At 49.4% G+C, this 24,239-nt stretch overlaps 12 protein-coding genes across 12 annotated transcripts; 8 read left to right on the top strand and 4 right to left on the bottom strand.

The window, feature by feature from the left end:
* Positions 1–69: 69 nt before the first annotated feature.
* Positions 70–471, bottom strand: N7446_007744 (uncharacterized protein; the record flags this gene model as incomplete). Its single annotated transcript, XM_058516489.1, has 1 exon — positions 70–471. One exon carries the CDS (start codon positions 469–471, stop codon positions 70–72), a length of 402 nt encoding a protein of 133 aa, XP_058370135.1.
* Positions 472–1,200: 729 nt separating this feature from the next.
* On the top strand, positions 1,201–1,902 carry N7446_007743 (GNAT family N-acetyltransferase; the record flags this gene model as incomplete). Its single annotated transcript, XM_058516488.1, has 1 exon — positions 1,201–1,902. One exon carries the CDS (start codon positions 1,201–1,203, stop codon positions 1,900–1,902), a length of 702 nt encoding a protein of 233 aa, XP_058370134.1.
* Positions 1,903–1,966: 64 nt separating this feature from the next.
* On the bottom strand, positions 1,967–2,832 carry N7446_007742 (oxidoreductase, short chain dehydrogenase/reductase family superfamily; the record flags this gene model as incomplete). The annotated part of the gene is made up of 3 exons (XM_058516487.1): positions 1,967–2,033; positions 2,087–2,183; positions 2,238–2,832. The coding sequence occupies 3 exons, from the start codon at positions 2,830–2,832 to the stop codon at positions 1,967–1,969; spliced, it is 759 nt and encodes a 252-aa protein (XP_058370133.1).
* Positions 2,833–4,453: 1,621 nt separating this feature from the next.
* N7446_007741 (F-box protein) lies at positions 4,454–5,578 on the top strand (the record flags this gene model as incomplete). The annotated part of the gene is made up of 3 exons (XM_058516486.1): positions 4,454–4,560; positions 4,610–5,119; positions 5,176–5,578. The coding sequence occupies 3 exons, from the start codon at positions 4,454–4,456 to the stop codon at positions 5,576–5,578; spliced, it is 1,020 nt and encodes a 339-aa protein (XP_058370132.1).
* Positions 5,579–5,580: 2 nt separating this feature from the next.
* On the top strand, positions 5,581–5,799 carry N7446_007740 (uncharacterized protein; the record flags this gene model as incomplete). The annotated part of the gene is made up of 1 exon (XM_058516485.1): positions 5,581–5,799. The coding sequence occupies one exon, from the start codon at positions 5,581–5,583 to the stop codon at positions 5,797–5,799; it is 219 nt and encodes a 72-aa protein (XP_058370131.1).
* A 319-nt stretch (positions 5,800–6,118) lies between these two features.
* On the top strand, positions 6,119–7,114 carry N7446_007739 (uncharacterized protein; the record flags this gene model as incomplete). The annotated part of the gene is made up of 1 exon (XM_058516484.1): positions 6,119–7,114. The coding sequence occupies one exon, from the start codon at positions 6,119–6,121 to the stop codon at positions 7,112–7,114; it is 996 nt and encodes a 331-aa protein (XP_058370130.1).
* Positions 7,115–7,673: 559 nt separating this feature from the next.
* Positions 7,674–10,152, bottom strand: N7446_007738 (SulP family inorganic anion transporter; the record flags this gene model as incomplete). The annotated part of the gene is made up of 4 exons (XM_058516483.1): positions 7,674–8,372; positions 8,428–8,947; positions 9,000–9,629; positions 9,695–10,152. The coding sequence occupies 4 exons, from the start codon at positions 10,150–10,152 to the stop codon at positions 7,674–7,676; spliced, it is 2,307 nt and encodes a 768-aa protein (XP_058370129.1).
* Positions 10,153–10,685: 533 nt separating this feature from the next.
* On the top strand, positions 10,686–11,780 carry N7446_007737 (translation initiation factor eIF2 subunit alpha; the record flags this gene model as incomplete). The annotated part of the gene is made up of 4 exons (XM_058516482.1): positions 10,686–10,763; positions 10,827–10,989; positions 11,043–11,250; positions 11,303–11,780. The coding sequence occupies 4 exons, from the start codon at positions 10,686–10,688 to the stop codon at positions 11,778–11,780; spliced, it is 927 nt and encodes a 308-aa protein (XP_058370128.1).
* A 1,756-nt stretch (positions 11,781–13,536) lies between these two features.
* Positions 13,537–20,436, top strand: yvc1 (putative potassium ion channel Yvc1). Its single transcript, XM_058516481.1, has 8 exons — positions 13,537–13,698; positions 13,744–14,071; positions 14,123–15,057; positions 15,105–15,245; positions 15,299–15,675; positions 16,264–16,274; positions 16,325–19,750; positions 19,802–20,436. Exons 1-8 carry the CDS (start codon positions 13,617–13,619, stop codon positions 20,259–20,261), a joined length of 5,760 nt encoding a protein of 1,919 aa, XP_058370127.1. The 5' UTR covers positions 13,537–13,616; the 3' UTR covers positions 20,262–20,436.
* A 318-nt stretch (positions 20,437–20,754) lies between these two features.
* Positions 20,755–21,965, top strand: N7446_007735 (aldo/keto reductase family protein; the record flags this gene model as incomplete). The annotated part of the gene is made up of 6 exons (XM_058516480.1): positions 20,755–20,847; positions 20,913–20,923; positions 20,973–21,030; positions 21,094–21,275; positions 21,379–21,748; positions 21,813–21,965. 6 exons carry the CDS (start codon positions 20,755–20,757, stop codon positions 21,963–21,965), a joined length of 867 nt encoding a protein of 288 aa, XP_058370126.1.
* A 157-nt stretch (positions 21,966–22,122) lies between these two features.
* On the top strand, positions 22,123–23,113 carry N7446_007734 (putative gamma-cysteine synthetase regulatory subunit; the record flags this gene model as incomplete). The annotated part of the gene is made up of 2 exons (XM_058516479.1): positions 22,123–22,145; positions 22,192–23,113. The coding sequence occupies 2 exons, from the start codon at positions 22,123–22,125 to the stop codon at positions 23,111–23,113; spliced, it is 945 nt and encodes a 314-aa protein (XP_058370125.1).
* A 138-nt stretch (positions 23,114–23,251) lies between these two features.
* Positions 23,252–24,064, bottom strand: bud32 (serine/threonine protein kinase BUD32; the record flags this gene model as incomplete). Its single annotated transcript, XM_058516478.1, has 1 exon — positions 23,252–24,064. One exon carries the CDS (start codon positions 24,062–24,064, stop codon positions 23,252–23,254), a length of 813 nt encoding a protein of 270 aa, XP_058370124.1.
* Between the last annotated feature and the right edge of the window lie 175 nt (positions 24,065–24,239).

Below are 24,239 nucleotides of genomic sequence, written 5' to 3'. Positions count from 1 at the left end.
GTAATTCTTAGATGTCGACCGAAGGGGCGTACGCTCCAACCGCTTCACATCTTCCAAGCCAATCACGGCCTACTCATTCCATAGCATGTTACGCCAGTGCTTATCGCCAGGAACAACTCCATGTAATCGAAGAGTTTCCAAAACCTTCTCACGCTTGCCGTAGAAGAAGCTTGAATTTTCCTCGTTGATGATCTGTTGAATGCGAACCCCAGACCAGCTCAGAATCATCACGTGGGCCATTACCAGGCCACGATACCAACATGTTACGCGAGGTTCGCAGTTTCTCACATAGACGGGGATTTGATACCCCTGTAAACTGCGAAGGCGGGAATAGGTATCGACTTCGGCCCGAATATGATGTTCTTTCCCGGTTGTTGTAGCTTTGATAAACACAGTGTACCCATGAGATAATAAAGTCGCTTGGAGGATAACCCGTTCGGCTGCGGATGTGCAGATGTTCGAATCCTTCATTTCGATTTCGCTGGAGATGGCTATTTACTCTTCGTGTGAACTCCCGTAGACTGATAAGATGTTTTTTGCCGTGTTCGCTGACATTCGGGCAATCTCTATCTACAGGCCCCTCTTTGGCTATGCCGCGGATGCATGCTATAGTACAGTACGGCATTACGATCGGCGTTGATCGGGCTTCCGACTTCGGGAACACGTAGAATATGGTCTCTGGAAAGGTTTCAGGATGGTTGGTACACGAATGATGACGGATTTTTGAGAATAATCTCTGGGATATCCCATAGTACGTCCATGTATTCAACGTTCTAGGTAGAGAGCTTTTCATATGCTGCATCATGCCATTCTTGGGATGGAAGCATGGCTGCAAGTGCATGAAGTGTAAATTCGAGCATCTGGCCCACAGCTGTCCGGTGCAGGCGTTATTCATCGTCAGACTGAACAACTTGGTTAGCATACAGAGGTAATATTTAACGGTGGTGGGATCCTTGGGGAACATGAAGAAATACAAAAGCGTGTCCGGTACGGATAACCCCATACGAGACCCCAATATCGATCATAGTTATACGAAAATATCTGAGTTATCACGGCGGTTGCGAGGCGAGTGGATGAAATTCGAATGTAAAACACTTAGAAAAGGGCCTGGAAAATGACGAAGAGAGGCGAAAATTGATAGAGTATAGTTAGCTAGTTCGCTTGAATCGGTGCTTACGGTCCGAGTGGGTTTACAAAGCCATGCTAACTCCAGGGCTCCGTTTCGAGCTTTTAGGCGCCCCGGTCCATCATCCTTTCTTCATTTCAACCGTGTCGCTATTCCTCCTCGATACACCCAATACACGCAGAAACCCAACCTCCCTCAAACCAAGCATGTCTTCTGCCCCGCCAACAAGTGGGATCCCCCCGCAAATATGGACCCGAGAAGACCCCGAATTTTTCATCTCAACAGATCCCAAATATCTCTCAGTGAAAGCCGTCAACGCAGCTTTTGAACAAGATTTCGTCTACTGGGTCAAGGAACCCTTCCCAGAGGATGTGCTATCGCAGATGCTCTACGGCTCCTTGAGTTTCGGAGTGTATCGGTGGACCAAACCAGCGCAAGCTGAAGAGCCTCTCTCTCCATCGCCAGAGGATACAGAGCAAATTGGACTTGCTCGTGTTGTTACAGATGGGTGCTCGTTTGCTTATTTGTCTGATACTTATGTTCTTCCTCACTACCAAGGGCATGGGTTAGGGAGTTGGCTTGTCGGGTGTGTTGCGGCCACGTTTTCGAAAGAGAATATGCCTTACTTGCGGAGGATTATGTTGCTTACTGACGATGAGCGTATGCAAGGTTTCTACGCTAAGATGTTTGGTGTGAAGGTTGTTGGGCGTGAGGAGAGGAAGGATATGGGGAGGGATTTGGTATTTATGTGTGCTAGACCGCATGCGCAGCCATAATTGAGAATGAATTGTTTAGATTTGAGCTGGGTAACCACATCTTTTGATCAACTTCATTTGATTTTTACCATGGCAACTGCAAAGGGGTTGGCAGGTTCTTTCCAAGAACATCTTCGGCTGTGCCAATATCGCTGTGAACTGGATTAGCCAGGGTTCTACCTTGAAGGAAAAAGTCATATCTCACTTTGGCCCTCTCGGTGCCCAAAATTCCCCTGTCCTGTTGATATCAAAACCTTCGATGAAAGACGCAAGGGATTGCGCTGCTTCATCTGGGGTGACAGCTATCAAGAATGAATTAGCAGGATTCATCTTTAGTAGCTCAATAGATGACTTACCTCCCCCTGCATCCCAATACTTATCAAACCCAACACTCTTGGTCATCTCTGTCCGCATAAAACCAGGATGAACCAATCCCACAGCAATCCCCTTAGGCTTCAAATCCAAGCTCAAAAGCTTTCCAACCATATTCAAAGCCGCCTTACTAGCATGATGACCAAAGTTGCCTCCGCCCTCTTTCTCATGACGAAGCGTGATACTCCCGCTCTCACTGCTAACCAGTATCACTTTACTCCCCTGATCCAGTAAGCCCGCCTTGACCAGATTATGCACCACAAAGACAGGACCGATCGCAGATGTGGTATACATCTGCACTTGCTTATCCCAGTCTGGGGAATCGAATGTTTCGAACCCAAAGTATCCCGCTGAGATGATGACGGTTGAAAGCTTTGCTGATGGAAGTCGCGAGATAAGCTTCTGACCCACGTCTGGTTGGGACACATCCACGCCTGTTAGCCAGGTGACTCCTGGGCTTGGTTCAGGGGTTGATGAACGTGCTGTTGCATATACATGGGTGGCTGGCTTGGATGAGTATAGTGCGCGTAGAGAGGCTCCTAGGCCTCGAGTAGCTCCAACGATTAGAATACTAGACATCTTGAAGTGAATAGTGTGTAGGTCCAGTTCTGAGCTTTTCAGCTTCTCGGGAGTTCAAGTTTGGAAGTTGCAGATGTCACGCCATTTACTCCCAATGACGTAATTACTCTATCACGTTTTGTGAAGTATACAAACAGGACATGTACATGCGTACTTGATTGACACCTCCTTGCTCAAAATTCCTAACATTTTATCCTGAATCTTTGACGGTAGTCACTGAAAGACATCACAAACTGTTATCGAGCGACTAGTATGACGAGTGATCTTCATTTACTTCATTCGTGATCTTCTGAAGTACTAAAGATGTCTGTGAACGCCAGATGAGCACTTACGGATTTATCCCGGAGCGGGAAATTTCTTGTGGACACATGTTGCACATACTTTGCCCCGTTCGTCATTCATCTCCGCTCGAACAGTCGTCATCTTTCCACCGGAATTGATCACCGTGCATGTCAGTTGCACTGTATTTCCGAGTGGTAAAGGTCGATGTAAGTTACAGAATGCGAGCGGCTGACTCCGAAATTATTCCAGAATCCTGGTCGCCCAATGGTCAACAGGGAAGTTGACCTAAGAGGGTGTCGAAGAGTGCGGATGTCGCTCCACCGTGTAAATTGCCATCTTTGTTGCACATAAAGTTGCGGACAGTAAATTGGTAAGTAATTTATGTTGCTCGATATTGATACTTAGCAGCGTGGATCTGCTGTAGTAGAGGTGAGTCGAAGCCGTTGTAGATGGGATCATTGGCCACGGAGGCCAAATATGCGTATACGACCGGGTAACGAGAGAGAAAATTCTGTATTTCGATATGCGTCGGTCATTTTGGATATCCGTTTCAAGGGCGATTAGGACTTTGAAAGAACTAGGTAGATATTTGGCTCAAAATCAATGGTCATATAGATCTATCCAGGTTTGATGTCCACATCTACAGTACTGAGCATATAGCCGGTTCCTAGCCCCCCGATTGATATACCCTCATGACTGTGAACTCTGTGACCCGAAATTTTAATGTGTCTTTTGATCAGACCCACATTTTTGATCTCAAGCCGTTGAACACTATCATTTTTATTTGAAGAATGCCGGCGCAGCCTTGGAATTGGTCCGGCGAGGCCTGACGATCTAGTTAAATGCAGCGTGATCTAGTACTTGATTAGTTATATCTGAGGAAGATGTGTGACACAAGGAAACTCGGCTCTTTGAAGTTCTGCAGATATATGGCAACATTAAATATACTAAACAAGTCGTTGTAAATACCAAGGAATAGAATTGGAGCATGTGTTGTGTATGAGACGAAGTGATAACATCCATAGAGTGACAAAGAGCATACGCATACTTCTAAAATTAGCTTTAGGTATGGATTGGAGGTCTTTCCCAAGGTAGCTGCGGTATAGCATTAGACTGATATTCAAATTAAAGACACACTGCTTAAACAAGTACTTTCCCTCTACTCTGGCCCGTAAATGTCTCTTATGTATCGTCTTATAAGTTACCTCAAACTGCCAAAAACTTGGAATGACGCGCGGCTTAGTCATGCTATCTAAAAAGAGTGAGAAGTCTAATCCAACTCGAGACCTCGAGAGTCCCAGCGACGAGCCAGTCAATTCATGCGTGCCAGGGCCCAAGAATGACTGGCTTTGCCAAACTCGCCCTCTCTGTCCAAAAAGTCCGGGCTGCGATCCACAGGAGGAAGGCGGGCGCCAAGGACGGTCCCAAGCGCGGATCTGAGTTAAGGTGAGATCGGAGCTGCGTGAATCCCTCCATGTCTAATTCCTTCTATCAGGCTGAATCATACCGGTCTACCACCTTCCTCGCCATGGGACCTCCCGGTCGAGATTCAAATCACCATATTTGCTTATTGCGGCATCACCGACTTCCACCCGCTGAGACTCGTCTGTAAGGCCTTCTGCGAGCTACTCACGTTCAACGAGCATGAAATCGTGCGCCGATACCTCCGCCAGCGTCGACACGGCACCCTGCCCTCCCCGATTGACAATGACCGCACCTATACCCGCAATCCAGCAGACGACGTCGTCCTCTTGTCCGACCTGTTCCCGCCATTCAAAAGCGCTAGAGGTGGTCACCTTTACACATTCAAGTACCTGCATGGGCTACGGCGGCGGCAGAAGCTCTGTTCAAGGCTCTGCTACTATCTCGCGGATCGTATCCTTGATCGTTTCGTGCAGACCGAACCCGCAGTCATGAGGGCCTCATTCCCTACGAAGAAAAATGAACGCAATGCCCTTGTCAAGCGCGGCATAGCTAGCATATGGTTCCACCTCGCACCTCTCATGTAAGTCGGCGCATGTATTCTTGCTTAGGATTATCACTAACCTATATTCGAACTAGGTACTATACCCTCTATTTCCTCGAATCATACGCGTCAGCGAGGCGCGAACACACCAACATGCTGGTGCAAAAATACGAAGCAGGTCATCTACCAGTGCCTCTTCCACTAGAAATCCGACAGAGGATGTACCGCGAGTTGCAAACCCGAATACTTCAGACTCCTCCCTTTACCAACACGGCCACCTTGGTCGCGACACACCACTGCATGCATTTGCTGGTTTCATATATACGATACACAATGTCATCCGAGGGACCGGTCGTTATGGACGATTCATGGATTAGCTCATTGCTCACGCTAGCGCCATTCGTGCGCATCGTGGAGTTTTTCTCCGCGGAGATTGGAGACGGGGGAGCCAACGCACTCAGCGCAAGGACTTTATGTATAACTTCTATCATGACATGACGATGTACGAAAAGGATCATATGCATTCAGCTGTCTTTGCTCGTGCCTCCGCGCAGAACTTGCATAGTTCTGTCGAGGATATTTGGTTTGCCGCTGCTCATGCTGAATTGACTGCTCGCCGGGCCATTCCTCATGATGTTGAGCATGTTTGGGTTTGGAACGGTATTCCTATTGTTTTTGGGTGTCCGGATTGTCACCGCACCAGAGGTTGGCAAGCATGATGCTAAGTACACGGTGTTGGCATTGATGGTTTGATGTTGGTATTGGTGTTGTTGTTGGCGGCGTCGGATCTAGACTTTTATCGGAGATACACTGGAGTTACATGGGCATTGAAGCCAATTGCATTTGCATCTGAGTCATCTATCATTATCTTCCTTTAAACCCTTTTTCACTGCCATTCGCAAATTACCCAATTGGGTTTGATAGTTGTTTGTTCTGTTTGCACCGGCACGCGTCTGTACATCGCCGTACCAACTTTATTGAACAAGCTCAAATATAGCATGTGAGCAATAATCAAAGAAAAACACTCCAATTTCCAACATGGAGCAAGCAGACACAAGACAATTATTCAACACTTCATGGACCCTCCATCGTCTCTCCCCCCTCCACCACGGGAAAGACAGCGAGACCCTCTTAAATGATGAGACCGCCTTAAAAATATACGCAACGCGTCTCCGCGATCATCTAACCGGCGACGCTCTAGCCGGGCTACAAACAAGCACCGTTACAGCAGATGATGACGCGCTCTCCAGAACAGGCGCCCTAAAAGATTGTCTCTGGCATCCAATCTCAACACGCGACGATGCGTCCAGCACTTCATTCCCTGGGATTCTGGTCACGCTCGAATATGAGCATATAACCTACAAGGCTGCTCTGCTCTCCGAGCCGGAGTCAGACCCCAGTCACCGTGAGGGATCGACTTCTCTCCCGCTCCTCTTGACCAGATTCCCCACTGCGCTGCGGCAAACCTTCATCTCGTTCTTAGCGACTAATTTCGATACCTACTGTTCGAATTTCCGCTTATCCTCTGGTTTCCTCTGCTCCAGCTTGGAGATGTACGTTGATGTTTTGCGCGCTGAGCGGGGTTCCGTCGAAGATGCTATCAAAGAGCTACAGCTGACGCTTGCGTTTTCGCCGTCTATCGCGCCGGCTTTGAAAACCCTCAATGTCAGTGTGTCGCGCGCTTCGTTGACTGGATTCCTGCGTGATCGGTCTGCGCCAAAATCCCGCACTTTACAGCAGAAATTGAAGAGTCCTTTTATTGCCAATCTTACAGAGTATCTGGAGACACATCTTGCTATGAAGTTGGATTTGGATGATTCTTCTGAGAATCAGGTCTCTAAAAAGCATGTGCGATTGTCGAAGGTCGCCTGTGCTGCTTTTGTTCTTGGTAGCGACGGGCGCTTGAAGCTTGTTGCGGCTGCTGATCAGGATGATGGGGATAGGGATGATGTTGGGCTTCCTTTCGAAGCCGGCGGTGCGATTCTTCGGTCTATCATACGGAGAGCTGTTATTGGAGATCAGGCTGCTACGTAGGCTTCTCGGTGGTCAGTTGTATCAGCTTGAAATTGGGACACGTTACGAAAACCCAGAGCGCAGATCAGGACACCGCTTCAATCCAAACCATGAGCAGCACTTGCTTGGACTCTTGAGCATTCTGGCTTCACGCCGCTGCCGAATACGGAGTCTATTCAGCGCAATCGCCGGCGAACACACAACTGTGGGAGCATATTAAACCGCTCAATTGTTGCTGTTCTCGCTACGATGTGATTCACCCATCTGTATCTACTCCAGTTGCAAGTGATAGCTGGACCCGTCGACAAAAGTCCATGCATGCTCAGAAGACCCGATTTAGGGGATATTTGAGAGAGTGAAGCTGGTATCTCAAACGTGGGAATTTGTGATACCTGCAAACTCGACGAAATCCAAAGATTCTGACTAGCATAAATCTCTGGAGTTTCCCTTCAGGATAAAGAAGTGACAACGCTCCAACAACTTCCATTTTGTCTTTTTGTCTAGAGTACCAAAATGCAATATATCACAAGACACTTCTGAATCATATATACACCTATCTCCAGTCCTAGCATAGTAAAATCTATATCTCCTGCGTCTGATCCTCAGTCTCCGCCAACTGCAACGCCTCATCGACACTAGGCACGAAATGGCTCAAACCACCACACTGCTCAACAATACCACTGCGCTCAAACATGCTGAACACATTGCTATTCGGCAAACGGCAGAAGAAAACCCTAACATGCTGCTCTGCATATGCATGCACAATCTCCGAGAGAACCTGGGTACCAGACCCGTCGATACTCGTCACGCCGTGGACGTCGAAAATAATATTCTTATTATGTTCCGGTGCGCGCATCCGTGGCAGAGAAGGATGAGCACGACTAGAACCGTAGAGTTCCAGCCGGCGCAGACGGTTCTTGAGATCGCCTGTGTTGGCGAATGTGAGGGGTTCCGGGACTTTGACGATTAGGGCGCCTTCGACTAGTTCCACATTTTCTGGGTGTAGTTCGGCGTTGTCGAAGCGTGTTGGTATGCCAGACACTTTGCCTAGAATCTGGATGCGTGGTTGGGTTGCGTGTCGGATGAGGATTAACACTGAGAGGCCGATCCCCAGGGCCATACCTAGTTCGAGAGAGTAGAAGATTGTTGCGGTGAAGATCAGGAGCATTAAGACTATCTCTGTCCAGCCGCGGAGGCGGAAGAAGAACATTAGGTCTGAGGGACATTCTTCTACTAGAGAATATGCTACCACGGAGATCATGGAGCAGAGGACGGCTTTCTGTTGGGAGTTAGCATTGCCGGAACATTGTCGTAGGAGTAGAACTGAGACTAACCGGAAGGTAGGAAAGATACGGCAATAGCACCATGATGCAGACAAAGGTGATAATGCTCACAAAGACGCTAGTCATAGGCGAGCGAGCTCCTGTCTGAGAGCTGAGTTTGCTTCGTCCGTATCCGCCAAACGCAGGGAGGGCTTGGAAACAGCCACCAATGACATTGGCCACACCCAGTGCAACCATCTCGCGATTGGCACTCATATGCATGCCCTGGATTCCATCGGAGCTGCCTTCGCCCAATCCTTTGGCTGCAACCGACGACTCGAAGAAACCAAGAAGTGCGATGATGAAGGCTTTGCTCATTGCTGTCCGTACATGTTTCATGTGAGCAAACTGGAAAGGCCAATTGAAGGCGAAAAGTTTCCCAGAGCCGATCTCTGTTTTCCCAAGAAGTTGAAGTCCTTTGGACTCCCAGTCAAGGTGCCAAGCCAGGACTGCTGACAGGGCGACGACGAGGAAGCGGTCAGGGAAATATATCACTTGGGGATAGCGTGGGACGAGCCACTTTTTCAAAGTACTGTGGCGCGATGTTAAAAGATTACAGTGACATGGAGATCAATAATACATACCGAAATATCATGATAATAGAAAAGCTAACAATCGAGACAATGGCAGTAAGTCCATGGGCCTGTCCAGCATGTCGAGCGATGAAAATCAATTTTTCAACACTGGTACCGTGGCTGATACTGGACTCTTTGGCCAGTTGCGCGAGACCCAATTCGGGGATAAGCTGGTCTACAAAAATGACAAAGCCAATGGCAGTGATGAATCCTCTTAGAAACGGTCGACTGAGCACATTGTCTAAGAATCCTAGACGGGTCAAACCAGCAACCAGGATCATGCTGCCGGACATGGCCGTAGCAACTCCTACGACCATAGCATTTGCAGCAGGATCGTCCTCGCCTGCATTTCCTTGCAAGACACTTGCTTTGACAATGGCACCTGTGAGAAGGGATCCGGCAGCCTCTGGTCCAACTATCAAGAGGGGACAGCTGCCTAGTATGGCATAAACCATAGGATGAATCACAAACGAGTACAAACCGCTGATGGGTGGCGCATGGGCAAGGTTGGATGCTAGAGAAAGGGCCATCGGGATATAGATAGACGCCACAGTCAACGCGGCCATGAGATCCCCTCGAAGGAGGGACCAATGGTACTGTCCAACCCAATTGAAAAGAGGAATGTAATATGATATGTATCTGCAAGCATCTGTCAGTGCCAATTCGGGTAAAAAGTCGAAGCAATGATTTGGGATCCACCATACTGTTTTTTTGTATCATTCATTGAGAGCGTGGTAAGAGAAGACTTCATCTGGGATGGAGTCTCTGACCCTTGGCATGACTCCGGGTGGTCATCGATCCCTCTAGGGCCACTGGCCGCGCCACCAGTCCCTCCATGTCCATTATATCCAAAGCCATCTCCCGATTCCCCGATGTAGTATTGCCGCCCATCTTCTAATCGCGGAGAAAAGGTCCCATGGCTGCAGCGCCGTTCACCACATGCGGGATATGCGCTGTGATAGGATTGCAGGAGCCTAGTTCTCACGTCCGGACCGCTCGAGTTTCCCGCGACGGTTCTGCTTTGTGTCGAGCGCTGGGCAGTATTATTCGGGTTTGTCGAAATCCCAAGTCCATTTTGAGGGGAATGGAAAGCATCGACAATGCGGTCTCGTAGCGTCCGACGCCCTTCGGACTCGGGGAGTAAGGAACTGGTCTCAGACATTGTCTGACAATAACAAAGATAAATTCAAAGTAAAAGTGAAGAGTCCAAGTGGCCCGCCATATGGTCTCACAAAATGCAAGAACTAGCTTGAGCTTGGAGATCGGAGTCGGTCAAGGGCGCGCTAGGGACTGATAAGCGGGGAAAGCGTTATCACGGAGTGGTCGATCGGAGGTCTAACACCGCATGGTCGGAGAACATGAACTGCATGGTCTGACTGACTCTGTTTAATTCGATGCGACTGTTACTCGACTTGTAATCCGATGGCCTCGTCCTCCAGGTAAACTGTAGATCGAGAGCGGTAAGTCACGTGATATCATCGCTCTCAGGTCCCGTGACCGACAATGTGGGTTTTGTGAGTCTGCCACAAAGACAGGTGAATTGTGCTTCCATTCAAGTCGCTTACCCCCTTCGGTCTTTTTACTTGGACCGTTCGCTCTCGCTTCATCCCGGAGATCGACTTGATCATCTGGACTCTCCCGTATACCCTGTCCCTCCATCTGAGATTTCGCCGAGAAAAAAGAAACCCCGCCAAGATGTCTCTCACGAACTGTCGGTTCTACGAGGACAAGTATCCCGAGGTGGATAGCTATGTCATGGTCAACGTCAAGCAGGTGCGAATTACTAGGTCATAATTTGCGTGCGAAATCAGGACTAACTTCTTGCGAACGAGCTAGATCGCTGAGATGGGCGCATACGTCAAGCTGCTTGAATACGATAACATCGACGGCATGATCCTCCTCTCAGAACTTTCCCGCAGACGTATTCGCTCTATTCAAAAGCTCATCCGCATTGGGCGCAACGAGGTCGTTATCGTCCTCCGTGTTGATAAGGAGAAAGGCAAGACTACACCACTCAACTGGGGGAGTCCTGAAAACTGACTGGATGTGAAGGTTATATCGATTTGTCGAAGCGCCGTGTCTCGCCAGAGGATGTGATCAAGTGTGAGGAGCGATACAACAAGAGCAAGGCTGTGCACTCTATCATGCGCCACGTCGCAGAGGCTACCCAGACCCCTCTTGAGACCCTATACGAGACTATCGGCTGGCCCTTGGACCGGAAATATGGCCACTCGCACGATGCCTTCAAGATCTCCATCACGTATGTTCTTTTTATTCGATGTACACGAGTCGATCTGACAGATTAATTTTAGAAACCCCTCTGTCTGGGAAGATATCTCATTCCCCAGCGAACCCGTCAAGAAGGAGCTCCAGCAGTACATCAGCAGCAAGCTCACCCCTCACCCCACCAAGGTCCGTGCCGATATTGAGGTTACCTGCTTTGGTTATGACGGAATCGATGCCGTCAAGGATGCCCTCCGTACCGCTGAGGCCGACAACACCCCCGAGAACCAGATCAAGGTCAAGCTGGTCGCTCCTCCCCTCTACGTCCTGGCCAGTCAATGTCTGGACAAGAAGTACGGCATCCAGATGCTGGAGGAGGCTATCGTGAAGATCGGAGAGCGTATCAAGGCCAACGGCGGTAACTGCACCGTGAAGATGGCACCCAAGGCCGTCACCGAGCACGACGATGCGATTCTCCAGGAGCTTATGGAGAAGCGTGAGCGCGAGAACATGCAGGTCAGCGGTGACGAGAACGACTCAGAGAGCGACGAGGGTGTCCCCGAATAAATTACGGGTCACATCTCTGGGTCGAGGGGCATCCAGCGCTGATCGGCGCTGGCATCCAAAAAGGAAATCAGAGTCAGAGGAGAGTTGGGCCATCACGGATAGAAAAAAGCTTGCACATTTGGGAGAAAGGCTCGTTGGCTCAGTGTGCTGGAAGGATTGTAGTCAGAACTCGCCCTTCAAGGGCAGTCGCCTGCACCTCGCGTCTGGGGATGATCTATCCACGCCCGTGTATGCGCTGTATGCCAATTGCGGTCAAATCTTCGTGCCCGGCGTCTACCAAAGACGGTCTGCACGGAGCAAGTTCTGATGTACATATGTGATGCAACCGAGACGTTCAATGCCAGTGATGCTTTTAGGGTCATGCCAATATATTCCGATGTAGTTCAATTCAATAATCTCGATAATTCAACAAATCCACTAAGTGATTATACATAGGGGCTCAAAAGTATCTTCCCACTTTGCCCCATCTATATTGCCTCAACAACCCACAATTTTATTTTTCTTCCTACACCTCTCCTATACGTCCGATTATAATGGAAACTGGCACAAAACGTAGGGAAACGGCTGTATTTAGCGCTGTAAAAATGTCAGCTATTATGTTTGGCCATAATAATGGTATTTCGTAGTCAAAACTAGCTAATAAAATTGGATGCAGCCGTGGGACTATCTACAATACGCTTAAACGCTTCGAAGAGCACTAATTGATCAAGAACCTCCCTCGAAACGGCAGTTCCCCCAAGCTAAGCGCTCGATCTTACAATTACCTCTGTCTTTAGGCCCTTCGGCACTCGTTTTAGACCTATAAATAGCTAAGTACGGTGTTACCTGAGCACCCTCTCGATCGAGTATATAGCGGATTTTAAAGCGATCCGGGCTCTCGAAATACCTATTAAAAATGAAAATACCGATTAGAAAGGCTCTTAATCGGAGACGTCTTAGATTTGTAAGAAAATGGTAGCGTGAAAGCTTTTAATATTGGATCTTTTCGGACAAGTGTTCGGTATAACGAACCTCGAATTTTAGACTATAACAGTGCTTTTATTTTTTATAGGAAGGCTTCTATAACGTCCTAGTGAATAAGAAGGTCTATACAAAGGATATTTCGGAAATTGTTCAGGCTAGAATCTAGCTAGTAGGCCGTATAGAGTTAATTATTATAGATTAAAACGAGGACTTACCGCGACGCGGTTATACCGCGAGGTCGTATATTTCGACGCTCAAAAAAGGTCTAATACCAATCTATACCCCCGGAACTATCTTTTAGTAAGATAACGCGAGGATTTATTTAGCTACGGTAACGAAGGAGTGGTTTAAATCCCACAGAGTATACGTCGAGGATCGAGGATTAGCCCACGCACTCACCTAATTTAAACCTACTTAACCCCGTATAGCGGTGGTTAAAATTGAAGCTTTTTAAGCTCTTCCCGGAGTTTATTCATATAAAAAGAAAAGAGAACGATTAGCAGTACTTTAAGAAGTGCTAGTGAAAGCATAGTAGGCAATACCGTAGGCAAAGATAGATAGCTTAATTTTAAGTATAGGGAGAGGTTTAAGTGCTATACGGAAGGCTAAGGGTATTATACAAAATATCAAGCTTATTCATACATTTTACTTAAAGTAATTGGTCTAAAATATGGTGGTGTAGTGCTGTATAAAGTAGATATATATAAGTTATATGATGACGGTGGCTGGAAAGTGGAGTGGGAAGATATGTAAATCGAATGGCGGGGGAGGAGACTATCTCGTACCGATGATCATTAGCCCCAGCGGTGAACCTTCTTCTTGTCCTCATTTCCTGCTCCTGCGCCCCTTGCTATTCCTTCACACTCAAGCAACATGGGCCGTTGGGGGACTTTTTTCAACTCGGTTGCCGATACAGGCAGGGCGCGACACCACGTCGAGGTGGAACGTCGTCGACGTACGTCACAAACATGTGCCGCGGAACACCGCTAATCTGTCTCAGTGCTGCCCGCCTACGCTGCCGATGAGTCGCAGCCATCTGGCACTTCAAGGGAGATTGCAAAGGTTGCACTCCGATTGAAATACCAAATTGAACAAGTGGTCTCGTTCGAGGTCGAGCACGGTGTCTTGACCGACCCAAACAGTCGTGTCATCACCGACGATGTGGTTGCGACTGCCAAGAAAGCCGGTGGTGATGACTACAAGGCCTGTGTGGTTTATTGCCTTCTAGTTTGTGTGCGATGGTTCAAGATTCAATCTACAATTGAGCTGTGGGATTCCGATCTGCACGAGGTTCGAGCTGTGGCTTGCGAGGTCATTGCCAAGCGCATGTACTATTCCCCTGGTAATTTTCATGTTTAACAGTCACTTACCATCTATAGTATCGAGTCCGAGCAGAATCAGGATTACTTGCTCAGAGACATTCTGCTCAAACGATACTCTATTTTCAGTGAGGGGATGGAGACTGATCCCGCCAATGTCATTGAACGATCGGTGGATCTCCACGCCTTAAGGATTATCAGCTCTTCTGGCTACCAGAAGTGTATTCAGTATCTGTGGAGGGGCTGGATCTGTCAGGAAGAGGGTAATCCAACTAACTTTGTCGATTATCAGGGGAAGTCCAACACCAGCTATTGGGCGCATTTCCACCCTGATCGCATGAGGACTCCTCTGTACCAGAATGTCTGCCAGATCTTATTCTCATTGATTTACCTTGCAGTTTACACTGCAGTGATTAACACTGTGAACCCAACCGGTGATCTAGATATTGCAGAAGGCATCCTCTACGGTATGACTCTCGCATTCGTCTGTGACGAGGTTATCAAGTTCTGGAAAGTTGGATGGAATTACCTCGAGTTTTGGAATGCCTTCAACTCAACCCTCTACACGATTCTTGTGGTTTCGTTTGTTCTACGATTTGTGGCATTGGCACATTCGCTATCCACCCAGGATGAACAACGGCAGCTGTACAACCAGCTCAGCTATAACTTCTTGGCTTTTGCGGGACCTATGTTCTGGATGCGCATGATGCTTTACCTCGATTCTTTCCGCTTTTTCGGTGCCATGTTTGTGGTTCTGCGGGTCATGATGAAGGAGAGTTTGATCTTCTTTGCTTTGCTGTTCGTGGTTATGGCTGGTTTCTTCCAGGCATTTATTGGCATGGCTCAAGTTGATGCCGATGTTCCCATCCATCAGAACATTCTCCAGGGAATGGTAAATAGTATCATGCAAAGTCCTGAGTTCGACACTTTCCAGGAGTTTGCATTCCCTTTTGGCATCATCCTTTACTACGTGTTTAACTTCATTGTCATGACTAGTATGTTCTTTTACTTCCTTTTGGTGTGGGCTAGCTAACCTTGTCAGTTCTGTTGAATATCCTCATCGCCTTGTACAACAGCGCATATGAAGACATTTCCGGCAATGCAACTGATGAGTACATGGCGATCTTCGCGCAGAAGACAATGCAATTTGTCCGCGCCCCAGACGAGAATGTCTTCATACCACGTACGTGTTTAACCCAGGGTAATGTCAATCAAGGTTACTAATTTCGATGTTAGCATTCAACCTCATCGAGATTTTATGTCTGGTGGCTCCATTTGAATGGTGGATGTCGAAGGAATCATACGCCAAGCTGAACGACGTTGTTATGGGCGTAATTTATTCGCCTCTGCTCATCGTTACGGCCTGGGTGGAAACCCATCAGGCCCATCGAATTCGGCATAATCGCCGCCGCGGTGAAGAGGATGATGGCTGCGCCCAGGAATGGGAGCATGTGGCTGAGGGTATAGACTTTGACCTTGATGATACTTGGAAACAGCAAGTAGTTGAATCGACTCCCGATATCAAGGTTGATAGTTGCACGCATGAGATCAGGGAACTGAAGAAGCAGGTCGAGGCTTTGACGGAGATGGTTAAGGAATTGACTCGGGGTAATGTGAAAAGTAAGGACGCGGATCGTGGCGCCTAAGACGCCGAGGAAATAAATATACATCGGTAATGTGCAAATGATTCTGGTGGACATACATATCAGTCTGCTTATGTGTGTTTGCCTTCGATATATACGAAGCCTAGTTTGTTATTACAATTTTCAAGCATGAACTCAATGGTATTCTTTGAAAATATCAAATAGAATACTAACTCATAACTTATAACGTTAATCTCGATACAATAGTTGTAAAAACGAAAGCCAAAAGAAAAAAAGAAACGCTCACTCGTGGACGGTGTTTAGGAATAGCCGAACGCGGGGGTCGAACCCGCAGCCTTAAGATTAAGAGTCTTACGCTCTACCGATTGAGCTAGCCCGGCCGGGCTGTTGAAAAGGGCAGCGGAAAAGTGCTACATGAGCCAGACCCCCGCCCAGCTGACATAACACTAGCGATCGAGCGGCGAACCCTCTGGAACTGCAGTATCTAAAGGTGGCTTCTTCTGGTAACCTGGGCACTTCCTCCATTGGACCCTTACTTTCCTTTTTTTCCTATGAGTCTTTAGGTTGTTTTTGTCTGACCCTGACCGTGGTCACTAGATTGCCAAAATGTGAGTTTCGCGCTGAAACCCCCGAAAATCTGGGGACTAACAACATGCAGGGCAAAGCTCGTAGACGACCCTCAGATCCAATATGCCTCGTTGCATAACCCGCTTCCTTGGCAATTGCACCTATACGTCTGGCCATTCCTGATTACTTGGCCCGTCTTCTTCGCATTCTACCTCTCCCCCGAGCGTTATGACACCTACATTCAGGGACAGGAATGGACCTTCGTCTGGGCGGGGTCTATCATCACGATCCAGTCGCTCACCTGGTTGATGACCAAGTGGAACATCGACATCAACACTCTCTTCACTACTACCCGCGCCAAATCTGTCGACTCTGCCCGGCTTATTAAGGTGGTCCCCATCACTAATGCCGGTTCCGCCGAGATCTGCACCTTGATCAACGAGAACGCTGGCCCTAAGAAGACCCTCTCGTTCCTCTTCCAGAAGCGCCGTTTCCTGTTCTACCCCGAGACTCGCACCTTCGCCCCGCTCTCTTACGTCCTCGATGCCGAACCGAAGCCGGCTCTGAAGACTTTCCAGCTGACCGAGGGTTTCACGTCGAAGGCCGAAATTGACCGCATCCAACACCACTATGGCGATAACACCTTTGATATTCCTGTTCCCGGATTCCTCGAGCTCTTCCAGGAGCACGCCGTTGCGCCTTTCTTCGTCTTCCAGATCTTCTGTGTTGGATTGTGGATGCTCGATGAATACTGGTACTACTCGCTCTTCACGCTGTTCATGCTCGTTGCTTTCGAGAGCACCGTTGTGTGGCAGCGCCAGAGGACCTTGAACGAGTTCCGTGGAATGAGCATCAAGCCTTATGATGTCTGGGTGTACCGCGAGCGCAAGTGGCAGGAAATCACCAGCGACAAGCTCCTCCCCGGCGATCTCATGTCTGTCAACCGTACCAAGGAGGACAGTGGTGTTGCTTGTGATATTCTCCTGATTGAAGGCAGTGTCATTGTCAACGAGGCCATGCTTTCTGGTGAGAGTACTCCCCTTCTTAAGGAATCCGTCCAGCTCCGCCCCGGCGATGACTTGATTGAACCGGATGGATTGGATAAGCTGTCATTTGTGCACGGTGGTACCAAGGTTCTCCAGGTTACCCACCCCAACACCGGCAACGATTCGTCCCAGAAGAACCTGGCTAGCAACATTACCATGCCCCCGGACAATGGCGCCTTGGGTGTGGTTGTCAAGACCGGTTTCGAGACTAGCCAGGGTAGCCTGGTTCGCACCATGATCTACTCGACTGAGCGTGTCTCCGCCAACAACGCTGAGGCTCTCTTGTTCATTCTCTTCCTTCTTATCTTCGCGATTGCCGCTTCTTGGTACGTGTGGCAGGAGGGTGTTATCCGGGACCGCAAGCGCTCCAAGCTTCTTCTGGACTGTGTCCTCATTATCACGAGTGTTGTTCCTCCCGAACTGCCTATGGAACTGAGCCTCGCTGTCAACACCAGTCTTGCTGCTTTGAGCAAGTTCGCTATTTTCTGCACTGAGCCCTTCCGTATTCCCTTCGCTGGACGTGTTGATGTGGCTTGCTTCGATAAGACCGGTACTCTCACTGGAGAAGACCTTGTTGTTGATGGTATTGCTGGACTCACTTTGGGTGAGGCTGGTTCTAAGGTCGAAGCTGATGGTGCTCACACCGAATTGGCCCAGGCCTCTGCTGCTGGAGCTGAGACCACTCTTATTCTAGCCAGTGCTCACGCATTGGTGAAGTTGGACGAGGGTGACGTTGTTGGTGATCCCATGGAGAAGGCTACTTTGGAATGGCTCCGCTGGACTCTTGGAAAGAACGACACCCTTTCTTCCAAGGGTAACGCCCCGGTGATCGCTGGGCGCAACGTCGAGTCTGTCCAGATCAAGAGAAGATTCCAGTTCTCCTCGGCCCTCAAGCGCCAGAGCACTATCGCAACCGTCACCAGCAACGACCGCAAGACCTCCAAGAAGACCAAATCCACTTTTGTTGGTGTCAAGGGCGCCCCAGAGACTATCGGAAACATGTTGGTCAACACACCTCCTAACTACGAAGAGACCTACAAGTACTTCACCCGCAACGGTGCCCGTGTCCTTGCTCTCGCCTACAAGTACCTTTCCTCTGAGTCTGAACTTTCCCAGGGCCGCGTTAACAACTACGTCCGTGAGGAGATTGAGTCCGAGCTGATCTTCGGTGGTTTCCTCGTCCTGCAGTGCCCCCTGAAGGATGATGCGATCAAGTCTGTCCGTATGCTGAATGAAAGCAGCCACCGTGTTGTCATGATTACTGGTGACAACCCGTTGACTGCAGTCCACGTTGCGCGCAAAGTTGAGATTGTGGACCGCGAGGTTCTGATTCTCGATGCCCCCGAGCATGACAACACTGGAACTCGCATCGTCTGGCGTACCATTGATGACAAGCTCAACATCGACGTTGATCCCACTAAGCCCCTCGACCCGGAGATTCTGAATACCAAGGACATCTGTATCACTGGATATGCTCTAGCCAAGTTCAAGGGCCAGAAGGCTCTTCCTTCTCTGCTCCGTCACACCTGGGTTTACGCTCGTGTGTCTCCTAAGCAGAAGGAAGACATTCTTCTCGGACTCAAGGATGCTGGCTATACCACCCTGATGTGCGGTGATGGTACCAATGACGTTGGCGCTCTGAAGCAGGCTCATGTTGGTGTTGCCCTTCTCAACGGATCTCAGGAGGACCTTACCAAGATCGCTGAGCACTACCGGAACACCAAGATGAAGGAGCTGTACGAGAAGCAGTGCAGCATGATGCAACGATTCAACCAGCCCGCTCCCCCGGTCCCCGTGCAGATCGCCCACCTGTATCCCCCTGGCCCCTCCAACCCTCACTATGAGAAAGCCATGGAGCGAGAGGCACAGCGCATGGGTACCGCAATCACCGCCGGCACCGAACCTATCCCGACTATCACATCTCCTGGTGCACAGGCTCTGCAGCAGCAGAACCAGAACCTGAGCCCCCAGCAGCAGAGACAGCAGCAGGCCCAGGTTGCTGCTGCCGGCCTTGCCGACAAGCTTACATCCTCCATGATGGAGCAGGAATTGGATGACAGCGAGCCCCCCACTATCAAGCTGGGTGATGCCTCTGTTGCTGCTCCTTTCACCAGCAAGCTGGCTAACGTTATTGCTATCCCGAACATTCTCCGCCAGGGTCGTTGCACTTTGGTTGCTACAATTCAGATGTACAAGATTCTTGCTTTGAACTGTTTGATTAGTGCATACAGTTTGAGTGTCATTTACTTGGACGGTATCAAGTTCGGTGACGGACAGGTCACCATCAGTGGTATGCTGATGAGTGTTTGCTTCCTGTCCATCTCCCGCGCGAAGTCCGTCGAGGGTCTCTCCAAGGAACGCCCTCAGCCCAACATCTTCAACGTCTACATTATTGGCTCTGTTCTTGGACAATTCGCCATCCACATTGTGACTCTGATCTACCTGTCTAACTATGTCTATAAGCACGAGCCGTACGTTGACCCAGCTCCCCCTCTCAACCACACTTACTAACACACTTATAGAAGAGATAGCGATATCGATCTCGAGGGCGAGTTTGAGCCGTCCCTCCTGAACAGCGCCATCTACCTCCTCCAGCTTATCCAGCAAATCTCCACCTTTTCGATCAACTATCAAGGCCGTCCCTTCCGCGAGTCTATTCGCGAGAACAAGGCTATGTACTGGGGTCTCGTCGCCGCCTCCGGTGTCGCATTCTCCTGCGCCACCGAGTTCATCCCCGAGCTGAACGAGAAGCTGCGCCTTGTCCCCTTCACCAACGAGTTCAAGGTGACCCTGACCGTGCTGATGATCTTCGACTATGGTGGCTGCTGGTTGATTGAGAATGTTCTCAAGCACCTGTTCAGTGACTTCCGTCCTAAGGATATCGCTGTTCGTCGCCCCGACCAGCTGAAACGCGAGTCGGAGCGCAAGTTGCAAGAGCAGGTTGAGGCTGAGGCTCAGAAGGAGCAGCAGCGTAAGGTTTAGAGTAGTGGTTTGACCATTGTGTATGTATACATAGAGGGGGTTTGCACGTTTCTAGAATTGTGGTTGTGCATGACATTTAATACATGATTTGGCTTCTCTAGTGGAGGTCTTTTGCTTTCAATATTCAGTCACACTTACAGAGCTTTATCAATGTACAATTAAACGGGGGTCATACGTCCTTCCACGCCCCTCTCTACCTTTATATGATCTAGATGATTAACCAGAGGCACTCAGAAATGGGCAAAAAAGAGGTGAAAAAAGAAAGCCCAAAGTAGGGCTAAAACAATATATAAAACAGTACACTCACGTCGAGGCTTTGGCTAGAATCTTTCCAGTACTTCATAGCATCATGTACACATTTATGACCCTTGTTGTAGCATTGAGTGCAATACAAGTCTATGTAGATCGGACACAATCCCCATTCGGACTCGCCGACCCCACCTTATGATCTCATATGCTCTTCCCTTTCACCTCTTTCTTCCGTCTTTGCTATATGAACACAACCCAACAGAAGATGGCAAACCTCACTCTCCAGTCAAAGTACAAACTACAATCGGGTCATGAGATCCCCATCCTCGGATATGGCGTGAGTAGCTATCATCATCCCCGCAGAAGCCTCGACCACCGCTGACAATGTACTATGATGAATAGGTCTACATGATGTATGTTTCAGTCCGTTCTACATAACTGAACATCACTGATTACGAGTAGTCCCCCATCGAAGACCGAGAAGGCCACCGCAGAAGCTCTCAATATCGGATTTCGCCATGTACGTTGACATGCAATTGATCACAATCACCACCCCCCAGCCAATGCTAATCTGGTACACTAGGTGGACTCGGCAATCATGTATGGCAACGAGAAGCCCTGCGGAACAGCAATCCAGAACTCTGGGCTAAATCGCTCAGAGATCTTCTTCACAACTAAGATCCCGCCTGAGTCTATGGGCTACGAGTCCACCAAGCGAGCTGTCAGTTCAAGTCTACGACAAGCCGGACAGGAATACTTTGACCTGTAAGTACCAATAACATCACTATCACTATCACTATCACCAGCACACATATGCAACAACCAAACCTACACTGAACCGATCTCTAACAAGTATACCCTCAACCAGAATCCTCCTTCACGCACCCTACGGCGGCAAAGAAGCCCGCCTCGGCTCCTGGGACGCCCTAGTCGAAGCCCAAAAAGCAGGAAAGACCAAGTCAATCGGCGTATCAAACTACGGAATCCATCACCTCGAAGAGCTGGAAGCATACATCCAAGCCGGCGGAGGCGGCCAAATCGACGTTGGTCAATACGAGCTGCATCCGTGGCTGGATCACTCTGATATCGTGGAGTGGTTGCAGAGTAGGAATATTGTTGTTGAGGCGTATTCGCCTCTGGCGCATGGGACCAGGCTTCAAGAGCCTATTTTGGTTTCTCTCGGGGAGAAGTACGGGAAGACGCCGGCGCAGGTTTTGATTCGGTGGAGTCTGCAGATGGTGAGTTTTGTTGTCCATGTGTCCATGTGTCCATGTGTCTGTGTAGTGATTGCTAATTTGTTAGGGATTCGTGCCTTTGCCTAAGTCTGTTACGCCAGGGCGGATTCGGGAGAATATTGATGTTTTTGACTTTGAGTTGGGGGTTGAGGATATGAAGTTGTTGGATACTGGGGAGTATGAGCCTACGGATTGGGATCCGACTGTTGAATCTGATTGAGAAAGGAGAGAGTCGAGTAGATAGAAGTATATCGAAGAGAGGAAGAGGGAGGAACAGCCGGAGCTGATGATTTGTCATGAGGGGTCGCAGGGAACATTCCCTCCCACTTCTTCACTACACAACTTTCCACAAGTCTTCAGATATTAGCAACTTAATCATGAAGTTGATCCTCTCCAGCTCGTGAGTAGTTCCATGCGCCCAACTAGTCCACCACTAACCATCCCAGAAATCTCATGCATGGCGGACGTCAGTCCGTCATCCGCCAACCTCTCACCCAGAAATCAAACGTCGAACTAATTAATTCGCTCCGGTCGAACTTCCTCGCCTGGCAACAGATCGAATCGGCAAATACAAGTGGAAACGGCCATTCAAACGGTTCCCGCCCGCCCGCCAGCTCCTGGACGCACCAGGGCGAGGACGCCCTCTATATCCCCGCCATCGATTTCTCACAACCTGGACTAGCGGAAGAGCGCGATCAATACGATATCACAGTGAAACTATTCTATCTACCGGGGATTCCGGCATCAAGGCGCTGCGCACACACGCGAGAGGCAATTGATTTGGTATTGAAGGAACTACATGTCAAGTCTATTGATCTACTGATCGTCTCTTTCCCCGGCATTCTGTTCGACGCCGATGACGACAGCGAGGAAGAGGATAACGAAGCGAGCAACGGCGAGCCGGATGATTTCGATAGCATGGTGCAGACATGGCGTGTGTTGGAGTCGCTGCATGAGCAGGGTATGATTGCGCAGCTGGGCGTTGCTGAGTTTGGCAGCGAACGGCTGGCCCGCTTCCTGCCTCATACCAAGGTCAAGCCTTCGGTTGATCAGATCAATCTGAAGGATTGCTGTGTCGTTCCCAAGTCTCTGATTCTTTATGCGAAACAAGAGCAGATTCAACTCCTCACTCATAATGATTGCAATGATATACTTCCGGTTGGCACGACGCGGGAGTTGCTCGGTCCTGCGGAGAAGGGTGCTGGAATCTTGGCCTCGTCGCCTGACGCTGACGATGGTATTAAAGGCGATGTCGAGCCGCAGTGGGTAGTCAAATATACGGCAGTCGTCAAGGATCGCGGAGTCGTCGAAAACAAGGGGTACTTTGCGTCGGCTGATGTCGGCACATGTGTCAAGGACCGGTCATGAATGTTCTTTCTTTGTTTCATTGCATCGTCACTGGGACTTATGTCGTGACAAGCGTGGCGTTCTTTTTGTTTTGACTCGGATGAATGTCAAATCTATTATATCTGGCTGCCTCCCTCTTCAAGACCACACAAGTCTGTTTTAACCAAGCATACTTCGCTTGCGACCTCTCATGCGCACATCTTCAAGTCTCTTCAGCGCAGAAGGTGCGCCCTTGTAGCTCTCGCGGTAACCAAGCAGCAACTCATCAAACAGCGGCTCAGAGCGCGGATGCGTACTCCCAATCGCTCGCTCGAGCACATACAGATCCACCGCGCGGTCCTCATCCTGCGCACTCTGCGACGCAAGCCCGAAATCAATCAACACAACATCCCCTTCCGTAGAAACCGACCCAGCACCATCTGTGCCTGCCAATGGCCGCAGAATAAGGTTACTCGTAGTCAAATCTCCATGCACAACACCAGCCTTATGCAGCGCACCAATGGCAGCACCCATTTTCTTCAGTAAGCCGCGCACCCGTGCCTCTTCCTGTTCGATCTGCGACTCATCCAGCGATGCCTGGTTCTTCTTCATCCATGCCTCCCACTGCTCCAGCACGACGCGCACCACATCGCCTTCAATCCACTCCATCATCAGCCAGGCGCCGCCCCACCCGCCTTCCTCGCCGCCGTGGCCCTCCCAGTCCAGGGCCAGAAGGGCGGGAACGGATACGCCTTCTCGTACTAGTTTCGCGAGACATCGTGCTTCTTGGAGGATTCGCTGGCGGGTTAGGCGTCTGTCGAGGATTGGGTGGCGGTAGGGTTTTGATGGGCGGATCTTGAGAGCCGCGGGGGTGGAGGGGTTGAGGGAGGTTGTTTTGTAGAGGTGGGCTTCGGCGCCTTGGGCGAGGAGGGTTGGCGGTGGTTCTGTGTTGTTGAAGGGCGAGGGGAGGGCTGGGGGTTTGTAGTTTTCCATTGTGAGGGCGTGTGTGGAATGTGAGGGAGGTTGGTGAGGTGAAACTGTGAGGTTCGAGAAAAAGTTCTGGTGGGGCTCGGAGTATACGCGACTCAGTTGCTCTCCAATTCATAGTATTACAATAATTATAATTAAGAGCAATACCACGGCGCTGAATGGGCTGATATGTTTGTTA

This window comes from Penicillium canescens (assembly GCF_028828765.1).
Source record: "Penicillium canescens strain IBT 15451 chromosome Unknown utg000005l_segment0_segment0, whole genome shotgun sequence".
Lineage (NCBI taxonomy): Eukaryota > Fungi > Ascomycota > Eurotiomycetes > Eurotiales > Aspergillaceae > Penicillium > Penicillium canescens.
This window is presented reverse-complemented; position numbering and strand designations above follow the sequence as displayed.